General features: G+C 41.0%; 1 protein-coding gene across 1 annotated transcript in view; it reads right to left on the bottom strand.

The window, feature by feature from the left end:
• Window positions 1-15,480, bottom strand: part of PIKFYVE (phosphoinositide kinase, FYVE-type zinc finger containing) — a 91,595-nt gene that overhangs the window by 27,699 nt on the left and 48,416 nt on the right. Inside the window, exons 21-28 of the mRNA XM_045296769.1 lie at window positions 13,724-13,824; window positions 12,480-12,551; window positions 11,409-11,580; window positions 5,877-6,055; window positions 4,141-4,254; window positions 3,522-3,630; window positions 3,220-3,374; window positions 1,921-2,011 (exon numbers count right to left, since the gene is read on the bottom strand). Coding sequence (XP_045152704.1) covers window positions 1,921-2,011; window positions 3,220-3,374; window positions 3,522-3,630; window positions 4,141-4,254; window positions 5,877-6,055; window positions 11,409-11,580; window positions 12,480-12,551; window positions 13,724-13,824 — 993 coding nt within the window. The remainder of the gene's footprint in view (window positions 1-1,920; window positions 2,012-3,219; window positions 3,375-3,521; window positions 3,631-4,140; window positions 4,255-5,876; window positions 6,056-11,408; window positions 11,581-12,479; window positions 12,552-13,723; window positions 13,825-15,480) is intronic.

The raw sequence follows: 15,480 nt of genomic DNA, 5'->3' as shown, positions 1-15,480 counted from the left end.
AGCCCACATGGAAGAAGCACACCAGCCTGCATGACCATGAAGTGTCAAAGGGATCCGGTACCAGGCATCAAAGAATAAAACATCATACCATTTTGAAGGAAGGGGAGTGCAGATTGGGGACCCAAAGCCCATCTGTATGTAACTGGACATCCCCTTACAGAAGGTTGACAGGGAGGAGACAAGCAGTCAGGGTGCAATGTAGCAACAATGAAACATATAACGGTCCTCTAGTTCTTAAATGCTTCCCTCACCCCCCACTCCCCACTATCATGATTCCACTTCTACCTTACAAATCCGGTTAGACCAGAGGATGTACACTGGTACAGATAGGAACCGGAAACACAGGAATCCAGGACAGATGATCCCTTCAGGACCAGTGGTGAAAGTGGCGATACCAGGAGGGTGGAGGGAAGGTGGGGTTGAAAGGGGGACCTATAAGCATCCACATATAACCTCCTCCCTGGGGGACAGACAACAGAAAAATGGGTGAAGGGGGCATCTGACAGTGTAAGGTATGACAAAATAATAATCTATAAACTATCAAGGATTCTTGAGGGAGGGGGTAGTGGGGAGGGAGGGGGGAAATGAGCTGATACCAATGGCTAAAGTAGAAATCAAATGTTTTGTGGAGGATGATGGCAACAACTGTACAGATGTGCTTGACATACAATGGATGGATGTATGGATGTGATAAGAGTTGCATGAGCCCCCAGTAAAATGATTTTTTTTAAATCTGCAATTCCATTCTTGGAAACATTTTTTAAACTCATCTGTTTGGATTGCTGACAACACCGCCCTCATTTTATTCTTCACCTCTTCTATGTCCTCAAATCACTGACCTTTCCTGACTTCTTCATTTGTGGAAACAAAAGGAAGTCCCACAGAGCGAGGTCAAGTGAGTAAGGTGCATGGGGCAAAAGAGGTACTGTATGTACCGGCACACTGAGATGGCTGAAAGAACAGGTGCCTTGTTGTGATGGTAGTAAAACTAGTCCCCCATCAGTCCTTTTTTGCCACACACTGTTACGCAATCTTTTCTGAAGCTCTAAATAGAAAGCTTGATCAACAGTCGGACCTGGTAGTACAAACTTCAAATGCACTGCCAGGTGACATTTTCATCCGTTCTGGAAATTGATGGAGGTCCAGAACAAAGCTTGTCATCAATCGACATTTCACCTTTTTTGAAATGAGAAAATCATTTGTACACTTGACTTTTTCCCATAGTGCTGCCCTTGAAAGCTGTGTTCAACATCATACATCACAACTGTTTCTGCGGAATTTTTCCAGAGAAGGAAACAATTTCACAGCCGCCCGCTGTTCGCTTAAATTGGCCATCACAAAGAACAACGTTCAAGCGAAACAGCTTTTATGAAAAAATTCACTGTGACTAGAGAGAACCTTCCCAGGTGATGCCACTAGGTGCACTAACTAAGAGGGAGTTGCATGATGCTAGCCTAGCGGGAAAACTGCATACTATGAAAACTCTGTCCAGTGGAGCTTTTTCCCATTTTTTTTTTTTTTGGTACCCCACATATATTTATGTGGTTGGGTTTTCTTGACATTTTTCGATCGCAACAGTATACCTCAGCAGAGCAAATATAGGAGCCAGATAATCATTCAGCTTCCTCTATTACGGTGGACATTGAAGATGTTTGTATACGTTTAAAGCAGAATCACTCTTTTCACCATTTCTTGAAAATGATCATTTCCAATGTTTCAAATGAATGAATTTTAACACATCATTTTCTTTCCAGCTCAGATACAAAAGGAATCTGGTTGAGGTCTCCTTGAAACTTACAATTTCAACATGGAAAACACTATTGAGTATTTTTAATAAAGTACATAGTAAACTCAGGAATGGAATTGTCATGAGTGTATTCACGCAAATGAAGGAGAAGAGAACAGACCACATTTTATTACCTTGTTTTCTTCCCCTTGTCTCAGCCTCCCAGGACTTGGAGGGACAGAAGGTCGTTTTCTGCCCTTTTCTTGCTGGAAAAGGTCCTGCAACCTGTGGTCAAAGGGAAAGGGAAAAAAGAAATGGCTTTGTTTCCAGTGTCCAGGAGCATGTCTACAAATTTTCCCTTTACAATTTTAAAACTTCAATAATTAAGTGTGCTAACCACAGGGTCAGTGGTTCAAACCCACCAGTCCCTTAGAGGGGGAAAGGATGAGGTTGTCTCCTCCAGTAAAGATTTTCAGTCTTGGAAACCCAAAGGTGTAGTTTTCTTCTGGCCTATAGGGTTGCTATGAGTTGGGATCAACTTGGTGTATTTGGAATGCAAAACATTTTGACACTTTATATAACAGTTATATACAATGATGTGTGCCAGTTGGTCAAAAGTTCTTGCTACTATGACTACAGTGACAAAAGAATCGCAAGTAATTATAAGAGAAAACCCAAGAGTGACAGAGAGCAAGAGACCTGGGCTCACCTCCCAGCTCTAACAGATAGTACCTATATAACTTTGGGCAAAGTCCTTAAGTCCCAGGAGTCACAGTGTCCTCTTGTGTAAAATGAAAACTGTATATATCCTGTAGGACTCACACAACCAGATTAAAGAGTGGGTGTCAGTCTAGCAACTTATTTAGTACCTACTATAACCAAGTACCCAGTAAATGGACAGCTGTAATAATCTAAGTTTTGAACTAAACTCAAGGCTGTTCAAGAAAATTATCTTCCACCTATGTCCAAATTAAAGAAAAACCTTTCCAAAAATGTAAAGGCATAAGATACACATACCAATATATTTGAAATCCTTAACCTAAAACCGAGTCACTTCAGGGCAAACTAATTTCATTATGTAATAAGCATTCACCGTGCAAGTATTTGAAAGAACACTAGGGATGGTCCTCATCTATGATTTTAATATCTTCACAAACTAAAGATACGTGCATATATTTTAAAGGATAAAAATGAAAAGCTGGTTTTATTTTCTTGGCTTTTTAAAATAATTTTACTGGGGGCTCATACAACTCTTTATCACAATCCACACATACATCAATTGTGTAAAGCACATTTATCATTCTCAAAACATTTGCTCTCCTCTTAAGCCCCTGGCATCAGCTCCTCTCAAACAAGCTGGTTTTAACAGAAAATAAGGTTCTGTAACCTGTGAGTAAAATGAGAATCCCAAGTAAATAGACATTTAAGTGAAAGCATCATTGCAGAGAAAATCTGCTAACAATGTCAAAGACACCGGAGGATGAAGAGGCTACCTGCTGTTCCAAGCTTGCAGCACTTCACAGAGACTTTGCTTCTTGGCAATGAGCGACTCAAACATGGACTGCAGCTGCTGGGGGGCGTCTGCGGAGGAGGACAGGAGCCTGGCCTGCATCTTCTCAATCCAGTTCTTGAATTCGACCTCTTCCATCTAGAAGCAATTTCAGTAATCTGAGAGACTCCACAGGCCATAGCCCCCAGAAAGCTCTTAATAAGTTAAAATAGTTAACTCTAGATTTTATGTCAAAGAAATGACCTAAGAAATTACCTCTTTTTGTACAAGTGACAAAGAAATTACCTCTTTTTGTGCAAAGATGTCTTCCATTTTTTCCTCTCTAGTTTTGCTAAATGTATCAGTTTTGAAAGATGCAAGTCTTTCATCAACAGCAAGATATACCTGCGACACTCTAGTCATAAAAACATATAAAATGTTAAACATTCCGGAGCAACAGGAATCAAATGATCTAATTTCACATAGAGAAAAAGACATCACACACACAACAACCAACAACTATGTTTTATATCTATCAAAAAAATAAAAATCAAACATGCTGCCATTGAGTCGTTTCTGATCAAGAGCAACCCTATTGGGCAGGGTAGAACTGCTCCTGTGAGTTCCTGAGACTGACATTCTTAACGGGAGTTGCTGTACCTTAAAATCATTTCATCATTTTTACATCAGAGTTTTACTTATTTTTTTTCCAATACTTTCCTATATTGTCTACATTTTTCATTTCTTGTTGAAGGAATATATTTAGAAAAAGAAAATATTTGCACTATTAAAGAAAATTTAAACTGAAAATTTTTTCTTAAATTACTACTTAAAATGAACAAATTTGATATTTTAAAATTATCTGTAGATTACAGACAGCATGAAACAAAAAAAGACAGTTGAAGAAAGCGAAATAAGTACTTGCTTTTGAAAGAAGTCCTTCAGATCCTGAAGAAGGGACACTTTCAATGGGGCCTGACGCTTAATGATTATTTTGGGGAGTGGAACACATACTTCAAGAAGCCGAATGGGAGAGTAACTGAGAGAAGACAAGACACATGATTACAGAAAAATGAAAAATAATCCCTTGAGTAGAAGCTTGCCAGTAAGTCATAGGAGGCATAAAAGAAAACACATTCATATAAAGTAACACTGAAAAACCGCCATAAAGGCTGAAGACAAGTTGTGCCATTATAAACATCCTCCCCAATTTCAGAGGGATTTGTGTTTGCTTGGATTTCTCGTCACAGTGGGGTTTGCCTCTCGGGGTTATCCTCGCCTGCTACAAGAAAAGTCATTTTCTCTAGAACAAAACAAGCTTTTCCTATGCACGGGCAGAGCATCTCCTTCCTGCAGCTAACTTTGACCTAGGTTTCCATCCATAACACCCCAGCCCCACAGCATGCTTCATGGTCTTCATTTCCTTCTCACTGTAGCGCTTGTTTGTCTAGTAGATCCACCCCTCACCCTACACCTCAGTTGATGGTTTCATGCTCTTGCTTTTAAACAGAAATAGGCTCCAATTAGCACATAAGCACCTATTTCCAAAGTGTCTACAAAACGCCTGCCCTCATGAGTCAGAAAATAATATCTCATATATGTTGGATCAAATGGTTAATTGCTGTGAAGGGCGGAAAAAAGCCAGCAAGGAAATTAAGGAATGCCAGGGCGAGGGGATGTCAAGGAAGATAAAATGTGAACAAAACTCACAGGGAAATCGGGAGCTGCAGGCGGAGGGCTGCAGAAAGAGCAGTTCCAAGCAGGAGCAAGGAAAGGCTCCACCTCAGCACCAACCTGACTGTCGGAGGCCAGCAAGGCTGGGCAGGGGGCAGCAAGCAGAGGGAGGTGAGGAAGGAGGGGTGCTGGGCAGCCAGGCAGGAGTGACAGGCCAAGAAATGGCCTTGGCCTTCACTCAAGGTGAGAGACACTTGGAACAGTGACCTGCTGAGCTGTTCATGGAGCAGGACCACTGCTGGGTTGACAACAGGCCGCAGGGGGCAGGGAAAGCACGAGACTGGGAGAAGCTGCCGCAACGATTGGGTGACGGAAAGTGGAGGCCCACTCCAGAGGGGCAGTGGGCATGCAGAGGAGCGCTCAGTACTGGAAAGAGATGGAAGGTAGAGCCTGGCCATTTCCTCAAAGCACTGAATACCACGATGGGAAACACCTATCTGTAACTTGCTGGTTTAGCCCTATCCCAAATATATGATAATCCTACTGCTAGGTAATGTGTTAGCAAACATTCTGACGGACTCTCAGATGTATGTTGTTGCGAAGTGCCACCGAACCGATTCTGGTCTATCCTGGCGATGCACAACAGAATGAAGCATGGCTCTGTCCGGTGCCATGCTCACCACTGTCCCTATGCTTGACCCAAGTGAGCTCTGTAGCAGCAGGTCAGTCAAAGTTCAAATCATGACCCCATCTCATGCTAATTGTGTAGGTCATGATGATGAAGATGATGCTACCTACTTCTTAGCACTGTGGTAAGAATTTAATGAAAACGATGCGCTGAAAACTCTTAAAAACAGTCTGGCTCTCTGCACTTGCAGGTGGGGAAGGGAAAACATTCCCACAGAACGCATCATACTATTACACTGGGCAAGTGACAAAGCATTCAAGAGCGCATACAACCATTTACGAGTCTTTCTGACTTCTTACCTGAAGGATGCCACCATCTGGTTATAAGAGAAATATTGGTGATAATCATGGTGGATAGAGTGACCACAAGGCTCAGCATTGGCTCTCCGCGTGTACTGGTGGCCATAAAAGCGAAGTTCAAGGTACTTTGCAAATGACATGGACCAAGAATCATTGGAAAGAGCAACAACCGGTGTTACCTGAAATTCAGAATAAATCATTAAAGTTATATAAACATGCAAAATGAGAAGAAACCGTTACAAACGTCCATTAATCAAGGTACTGAAAAATGTGGTCAAAGCTCAGCCACTTCACAGGAGGTATCATATGAAAAGAATTGATGGTACTAAAGAAGTACAAGGTGTATTTAAGGCATTGGCGGTAAAAAACAAGGCTCCAGGAACATAAGGACTATCAATTGAGAAATTCCAACAAAAATACAATGCTAGAAGCATGCACTTGTCTATATGGAAGATAACTACCTGGCCAACCAACTTGAAGATTCATATTTGCTCCCATTCCAAAGATAAACGATCCAACAGAATGCACAAATTATCTGGCAATATCACTGATATCACACAAGCAAACTCTTGCTAAAGATCATCCAAAAACAGTGACAGCAGTACATCGACAGGGAACTGCTAGAAGCTCAATCCAGCTGCAGAGGGATCATGAAGGAGGAGTTATCACTGCTGATATTGCACTGAGCTGGGCTGAAAGCTGAGAATACCGGAAGGGTGTTTCATTGACTAGCAAAGGCATGCGTGTGTGAATCATGAAAAACCATGGTAACGTTATGAAGAATGGGAATTCCTGGCCAGACACAGAACAAACAAACTCGTTGCCATCGAGTCGATGACAACTCCTGGCTACCCTACAGGGAGCATTATCCCTTCCTTTTCTGAAACTGTAATTTAATGGGAGCAGAGAGCCCCGTCTTTCTCCCACAATCAAGATTTAAGGAAAGCTCATTAATAGCCAGTAATATGCATATGACACTATATTGTTTGTTGAACGCAAAGAGGTCTTAAAGTACTTTCTACTAGAAGGTACTTCAACATAAAGAAAACCAAAATCCTCAAAACTGGACCAATAAGCATACGCATAAGCATAAACTGGGGAAAGATGAAAGTTGTCAAGTATTTCATTTGACATGGATCCACAGTCAACGTGTATGGGAACAGCAGTCAAGAAATCAAACGTTATTATATAGGGCAAACCTGGTGCAAAAGACCTCCGTAAAGTGTTAGAAAGTTAGCTGGCAGCTACTCAAGCCATGGTATTTTCAAGTGCCTTAAATACATACAAAAGTTTAGTGATGGATAAGGAAGAGCAAAGAAGAATGGATACCTTCGAATTAAGGTGCTGGTAGAGTCTTACATACACCATTGACTCCCACAAGAAAGAACGCATCTGTCTTGGAAAAAGTACACCAGACTGTTTCAAAGAAGCAAGGCTGGAGTGACTTCAACTCACAGGCTGTGGCTCTATTCTTGAGGGGGACCAGTCCTGGAGAAGGACAGCGTGCTGGGTATAAAGAGGGTCAGCACAACACAAGAGGAAGGCCTGAGTACTTCTGGCAAGATGGTAAACAAGGCAGACAAACTACCCAGAGTGAGATGGAAACTCGTAAAGACTAAAGTATTGAGAATAAACCCACAGAGGCACATACAACACATAACACATAAGGGCAAACTACACTGACAAAGAAATCAGAGTTGAGATCAAAAGACATTCCAAAAAAGATAAAAGCACACACTCAGAATATAAATCAGAAGCTCTGGATGCAGTTTAGAGCTTAGAACCAGCTCCTCACACCATTCCACGGTGCAATATTTAATATCCCAGGTATTATTTTAAACTTTAGTGTCAAAAAACACTATCCTAAATAATATAGTTAACTCGCTAAAAGCAAAAAAAGAGGACAGCCTCAACACAATCGCTTTTAAGAGCGGGCTCACGCATGACTACTGTTAGGATGGAGCGCTCTGTTCACGGTTACCGCGAGTCTGAAGCAACTCAAAGACACCTCACAACAATGAACAACGTACGGTGAGAAATGTATTTTTAAAAACGCTGTATTTTATTTTGTAATACGAATCTGATATGTTCGACTGTAGAAAACAAGGGGGGGGGGTTCAAATTTGGTGGAATTTGGTGTATACACAAAAATGCAAAGATGTTACTTTGGGGACTAAGGTGTGCCTAACCCAACTCACGTTGTCTTCAACTGTATCATATGCATAAAAAAACTGGAATGAAGACTGAAGAATTAAAGTATTTGAATTAAAGGTGTTGATGAATGCTGAATATAGAGCAGTCTAACCAGCAATCTCAACATACACCAGTATGTTTCCTCTCTTCCTTTATATGAATACATATGTGCAGAAGCGGTGTATTTGTAAGCAAAAAGCCTTTCCTGTAGCTTCAGTCTTTTATTGCTTATCAAAGTATTTGAGTATTTCCTATGTAAAATATTCTTGAAAACTTGACTTAAAAAAATTTTTCCCTTTGGTTTTTTTTTTTTTGCGTTCTATGAAAAAAAATTTTTAATCGTTTTATTAGGAGCTCATATGAGTCTTATCATAATCCATACATATATCAATTGTGCAAAGTGCATTTGTACATTCATTGCCCTCATCATTCTCAAAACATTTGCTCTCCACTTAAGCCCCCAGCATCAGGTCCTCATTTTTTTTTCCTTTGTTTGTTTTTGTCTAATTATTATTATTAATCATTTTATTGGGGGCTCATACAACTCTTATCACAATCCATACACACATCAATTGTATAAAGCACATTTGTACATTCATTACCCTCAGCATTCTCAAAACATTTGCTTTCCACCCAAGCCCCTGGCATCAGCTCCTGATTTTTTCCCCCTCCTTCCCCCCTCCCCGCTCCCTCATGAACCCTTGATAATTTATGTTATTATTTTGTCATATCATACACTGTCCAACATCTCCCTTCACCCACTTTTCTGTTGTCTGTCCCCCAGGAGAAGGTTATTTGTAGATCCCTGAAATCGGTTCTCCCTTTCTACCCTACCCTCCCTCCACCCTCCCGTTATTGCCACTCTTACCACTGGTCCTGAAGGGATTATCTGTCCTGGATTCCCTGTGTTTCCAGTTCCTATCGGTACCAATGTACATCCTCTGGTCTAGCCAGATTTGTAAGGTAGAATTGGGATCATGATAGCGGGCAGGGGGGGAAATCATTTAGGAACTAGAGGAAAGTTAAACTTGATTTTTAATAGCTGATAAAATTCTATTATGTGGACATACAATGTATTCATGTATATATTCATGTTCTACAACAAAATAGTATCAACTCTCCAAAAGGAATTAATGCCCTAGAAAAACTACAAAAATAATAACTGATAATTACTAGAAATGGTTTTATGACCATATATACACTGTTTCAACAAAAAAACAACTTTGATTTTGGTCCCCTCAACCAGTAATAACTATATACAGGTCACAGTATTATTTCAGCTTCAATTCCCATATGTGCACATTAAAGTACATTAAAAATGCTCTGGAATAAAATAGTTGTGATAACAATGAAGTTAAATTTGACACCTACTCGCTGCAAGCAGTTGAGACATCAAAAGCATACTACTGCTGCCAAATATTTGTTCCAGATTGGAAAAGTGAAGAACGTCACACAGCCAGAAAAAAAACTCACGCTCTTTTTCTCAAGAATGTATAGGAAAACCAGTAAAGTATCATGCTCATGACTGTATTTCTTAAGATAAAAATATTATGATGGGCTCAAATTTATTAAGCTGTGAGGTAGGTTTATTGTGCCAACCAGGCCAATAGGAAGGAACATGTGGGCAGAGTTTAATCAGGTGGCAGCTTGATTTGGAAGACGACCAAAATAAATAAAGACAGCCTGCATCCCATCTCCCTCTTGCTCCCTGGTGATTGGACCAGTGGGTTGCTGCTTCAGCTAGGTCTCTGCCTCAACCTGTGTGCTACACTACCTGTGGGCCAAGCCAACCCGTGGATCCTGTCACTCACTAGAGCTTGAGGCTCCTTCGAGACCTCTTTGCCATGCTGCTGGTGCATTCCTGCTTGAGGTTGAGGCTGGTAGGTCCTGTCGCAGTGCTTGAGTTGGAGATCCCATCAGGGACTGCTTCCCTAAGCTCCTGAGCTACTGACTGTTGCTGACCCTCCCTGCTGTCTGCTGCTGTGGGCAGACTCTGCCAGCCTTGCCCTGAGGGAAGGCTCCGCTATCTGCTTCCTTGACCTCGGACCCCCCCATGTGAATTGAAGGACTTCCCGCATATTAACTGTTCCATGAAAGTGAGTTGAACTGAGCCCTCTGTACTACTGTGTGGAATAATTAGCTGTTATATTCCTTCTTGCTGTATAAACCTATCTTTTTATTATACATAAAATCTTAAGTGTCTTAGTTTTGTTTCCATAGAGAACCCTGCCTAATACATATGCTAACATATTACTTTATACGTCTGATTCTTCTCCTACAAGTGTGAAGCCACATCTAATTCTATTTTTATTTCCAATGCCTAATATAGAACCTAGTAAGTTGCTACTCAATACATGCTTGCTAAATGAATAGACATGATTGAGAACTATCAAGAACTATCTCAAGATACTAAGATCCTAAATAATACTTAACAACAGATAACACCGTAAGTACAAAAGAGCAAAGATATCATCATGAGCATTAAGGTGTGCCTGGTCCAAACCATGGTATTTTCAATTGCATTGTATGCATGCAGACGCTGGTCAATGGGTAAGGAAGACTGAACAAGACTGATGTACTTGAATTATGGTGTTGGTGAAGAACACTGGGTATTCCATGGACTGTCAAAAGAACATATAAATCTCTCTTAAAATAAGCACAGCTCCTCAGAAGTGAAGATGGTGAGACCATTACACATACTTTGCAGAAAACAACATTGATTTTGCTCCCCTCAAATGTACATAGGTTATGCTATTACTCTATCTGTAATTCTCCCATATGCCATCCAAAGGTACATAAAACTACTCCAAAATAAGAATACGAGTTATGAAACACTGGGGTTACTTTAGCACATACAACAAAGTAATCCTCAGAAGGACCGGTCTCTGGGAGAAGAACATCGTGCTTGGTCAAAGAGGGGCCAGTGAAAAAGAGGAAGAAGACTCTAAACCAGAAGGACTGACAGACGCTGCAACAGTGGGCACAAACACAGGAACCATGATGAGGACGGAGGACTGCTGGGCCGGGTTTGGCTCTGCTGTACACTCAACAACTCAACAGCACCTGATAAAAACAGCATATTCCAAGAGTGGAATCTTTATAAACCAAGAATCAAACTGAACCACAAGAAAATAAAGTTGATATTAACCCAATGATAAAAAGTCCAGCATAAGAGACTACTTTCCTCAATAAACAATCAATCAATCAAAACTATGCAAGTAAAGAAGTATGTGAAGCCCCTAATAAAATGTAAAAAAAAAGAAATAAAAAGATGAAGAAAACAGAAGAGAAAAAAAAAAAAAAGAAGTATGTGATAGTGTAGTAACAGCATATATTTACCTGTTTGCAGATTCTGCACCAGGAATATGTGAGGATTGTATGTTGATAGCCAGGTACTGGAGCATCCAATTCCTTCAGGATTATCTGCACACAGCCGTGGCCATGGACAAAACGCCGAATGTGATGCACCATGGGGGTGTCACAGAACATGCTCGGGCATTGATAAGAAGGCCTGAGACAAACAAGTAAGTCCTTTTCATGTTAACAGTGAGACAGAAGCCATGTATAGTGAACACTAGCTAATAAGAGCCATTGTCACAAAAAGCTTAACACCCAGAATAAAATGGCCAGCAGGGCAGACCAGGCCATCTGACCATCAGACACCCACTGGAGCCACGTGTATCTGTGGTTGAGCACCCTGTCAGACTACACAGCTATTAGCTACCCATTTCCCCCCAACCTCCCCAGCCACACTGGGCAAGCACCTTCTTTTGGCATTATGTTAAGTCAAGCATATGTAAAACATAGTCTCATTTAATCTATCAAAACCATTAAATCTTGGGAGAGTTTGCTGTCTCCAATAACTCACTGCCACTGAGTCAACTCTGACTCATAGCAATCCTATGGGACACTGTGGGTTCCTGACACAGGTAACTCTTTATTGGAGTAGAAAGCTTCATCTTTCTCCCGCAGAAGAGCTGGCAGGTTCCAACTGGTGACTTTGAAGTTAGAAGCCCAATGCACCAGCAGAGCGCCCTCATGGGGGCTGGGAAAGATGATATTACTTGCTATTTGTCATATAAACAGGAATTGGTGGCGCCAAGACTTAAATCCTGGACTAGCTGACTCCAATGTTCCTCCCACCCCTCATGTGAAATCTTTGTGAATCTAGACTTCTTCGAAAAGTCTGTGGGATGGCAAGGTAAGTAGATGAGCAAAGGTCTGTGGAAGGTGCTCAGTAAGACTTCTTTGTTACTCCATTCTTCGAGCATGCTCAGACATACACTACAAGACAGTGAAGACCACACAATACGACCTGACGTCTAACCCATGAAGGTGCTTTAGGATGAAATTTTAGGCATTAAAAAATATATATATACGTGTGTGTGTAAGAGGTAAATTTACTCTTACCTGAAGCAGTATCTCTCTAAAAATATTCCTAATGTGAGATCATTCTTTCCATAAAACTCCATTGTTACAATCCTAAAAGAAGAAATTATTTCTTAGACAGAAGGTGTAAAGATTACAGGACAGGAAAGAGTTCTGTGAGCCCACAAATGGTAATGATGTTAAGTGTGTTTAGTAACATAGTATTGAAGCAGGTAAAATTGTTGTACTATAATACGTTTTACACCTCATCTGATAAAGCTGTTTAGATGAGCCAAATTATACATCTTACCCAACTCCCAATCTTATTAAACTATTTAATAAGGATGCATAAAAATGTAGCAATTATTAAACTGCTTTGTGCTAGGGAGATGTCAGGTTCCTTTACTAAGTCTACGCCTTGCTCACATAAAACGGGGCTGCAGAGCCCTGTTCTATTTATCCCCACCTTTGTTCTGAGCTGAGAGAACAGCAGCTCAAGTGCTTGCAGAAGAGCCAATTCCTAACTTTATAACTAATGCACAGATGCCCGCAAATAAGAGAATTTAGCTACACTCTGATGAAACCTCTTATCTTAATCAAGCTTTGAACAAGAAGACGTTCAAAAGCCCTCAGAAAACTGCTTCAAGCTCCTCCAGCCACAAGTGCACCCGCTGGAGTGACTGCTTCATTTCTGGGAGAAGCCTTGATCGCTCACTGCTGGGAGGATGGGTTTCTGTACCACGAGGGAAACAGAACACACTTTTCATAGGAATGGGACTCCCCAGAAGTGGTTATGTCTCAGCACGCTAAACAAGCAAACCACCAATGGAAATAAATAGTTATAACTTTATACAGTGTTTCTGTTTCTATCAATTTATCTAGACTTTAGATTTATATTAAAGTTAAGTAAGTAGGGCAGAAGGCTGGCCGCTTTAATAAAATGATGCTGGAAGGCAATCTTGAAATGGAATGAAAAATAATGGGAGATTTTCACTAACTTTTTGACAACCCCTAATGGTATCAGCATCTTATAAATTAGTGTTTCTCTGCCAACTTTCAGGTGGTTAATAACGCAAATTTCCTTCCATCCCTCACAGCCTTTTCCCTCTTAGGGCATATCATTTACTGCAATCCAAGAACACACACACAAAAAAAACTTTCTTATTTAAGCAATAGTTTAAAATTCCTACCAATTCACCACCAGCAGAGTGCCTAAAAATTGACCATAATTGGTTGATTTTGCTGTTGGCATCCTGTTCTCAAGAATTGGGAACAAAGAGTCCTACCAAGGGCTGACGCAGGCACTGGGCGCGTTGCTGGACCGCGCGGAAGAGCTGCTGAAGAGCACGCACAGTCTCTGGTGGTTCACAGGGCTCAGACAGTCCACCTGGAAGAGCAACAGGAAGTCATCTTACACTCATGTCCCCTTCCTCCATTCACCCCCGCCATACAAGCTTCCAAAGCATTAAAGTCTCCTGCCCTGGTGATGCTGTTGGGTTAAACATTGGACTACTAATGTCAAGGTTGGCAGTTCAAACCCACCAGACACTTTGCTGGAGAAAGATGAGGCTGTGTGCTCCTCTAAAGATTTGCAATCTCCAATACAGGGGCTGCTTTGGATTGGAATCAACTAGAGGGCAGTGGGTTTAGTTTTGGGGGGTTGGTCATCACTACAGGGGTACTGGTGAATATTTTTAATAAGTTAAATGTAAAAAAGAAAATCAGCTGTTTCTGCTTCTAAAAAAATCCAAAACGTTTAGCTGAAACTTTAAGTTTTTACATAGCTGAGTTTTGTTTTTTGACTTGTACCAAATTACTTTGAAAGTGTGTAGTTAACTAAACAGCCTGAGCCAATGGCTGGTCAATAACATTGATGGGAAACAGCCAGAAAGCTAAATCCTAAGGAACTCATGTATTTGACTTCATATTTGTTCCTGATTATGGCCAAGGTGACACCTTCTCCTTGCTAAAATCCGAACCATACAGAGGTGCAAGAAGAAGTACACGAAGGGCATGTGGCCTCTCCTGTGTTTCCACTTGCTCCTCGTCTCCTTAGTCCAGAGGTGACAAGTAAGGTTAAAGGTGCACAGTAAGGTTAAAGACCATTGGTCCCTTTTCCTAGCTCAACATTCACACAGAGACAGAGGTGGTTTTGTTAAAATGCGATGCTGCTACATGTACTAAAAGTCAACTTCTTTTGGTAAACTTAGAAATATGTCACGACCTCTGGTCAGGTCATTGAGACCCAAACATCCTTTTCTTCCTACACAGCATTGGAGGCAAGGCTTCAATAAAAACCCTGGTCCATACATCCCTGCAAACTTGAGCATCCTTGTATAAACACGCTGACTTATTCCTGTCGGAATAGTTTATAAAGGGTAGAAATGTTGGGTCACAAATCCGTGTCTATGTAAATTAATGACTTCCTGTTCAACATCTATGCATTTTTATCAATGCATATAAACACAAATACATTTTTATAACATTTGTGAGCGTATGTTTCCACACCTCATTAATTTTTGTCAACCCTGCAAATAAAACCCAGACGCTGTTATTACTTGGCGCTCTATTAGTGCCACTGAGCACGTCTTTTGTTTATTACACCTTTGCATTTTCTCATCTAGAAAAGGTTAGTTCTTTAACTTCACTATTCCCATTATCAATTAAGTGGCCTCGATTTCTGGGTAAACAGACATGAAATTGCCACTGTCACTTTGGTGGTCAAGATGAAAGATTCTGGTAAAAATATGCAAATCTAACAACAAACACACATATGCACATCCCATGTTCCGACAATAATCTTCCACAATACTCTCCCCACCACTCATCATTATTAGTAAAAGTTATTAGTCATCCACAGCCAGGTCACACTGCCCAGAAGTTGAAGAGGCCCGCACCTCCCGAGTTCTTCCCAGCTGACTATTAAACCAACCACTCCTAACTCACTGCCATCAAGTCAATGCTGACTCATAGCGCCCCGATCAGCTTCAATCACCCCCAAACCCAGTGTCGATAATGTCTACTTCTAGTTCGTCTGTTAAAG

Source organism: Echinops telfairi, unplaced genomic scaffold (assembly GCF_000313985.2).
Source record: "Echinops telfairi isolate 266 unplaced genomic scaffold, ASM31398v2 ScPeMD7_3;HRSCAF=10, whole genome shotgun sequence".
Lineage (NCBI taxonomy): Eukaryota > Metazoa > Chordata > Mammalia > Afrosoricida > Tenrecidae > Echinops > Echinops telfairi.
This window is presented reverse-complemented; position numbering and strand designations above follow the sequence as displayed.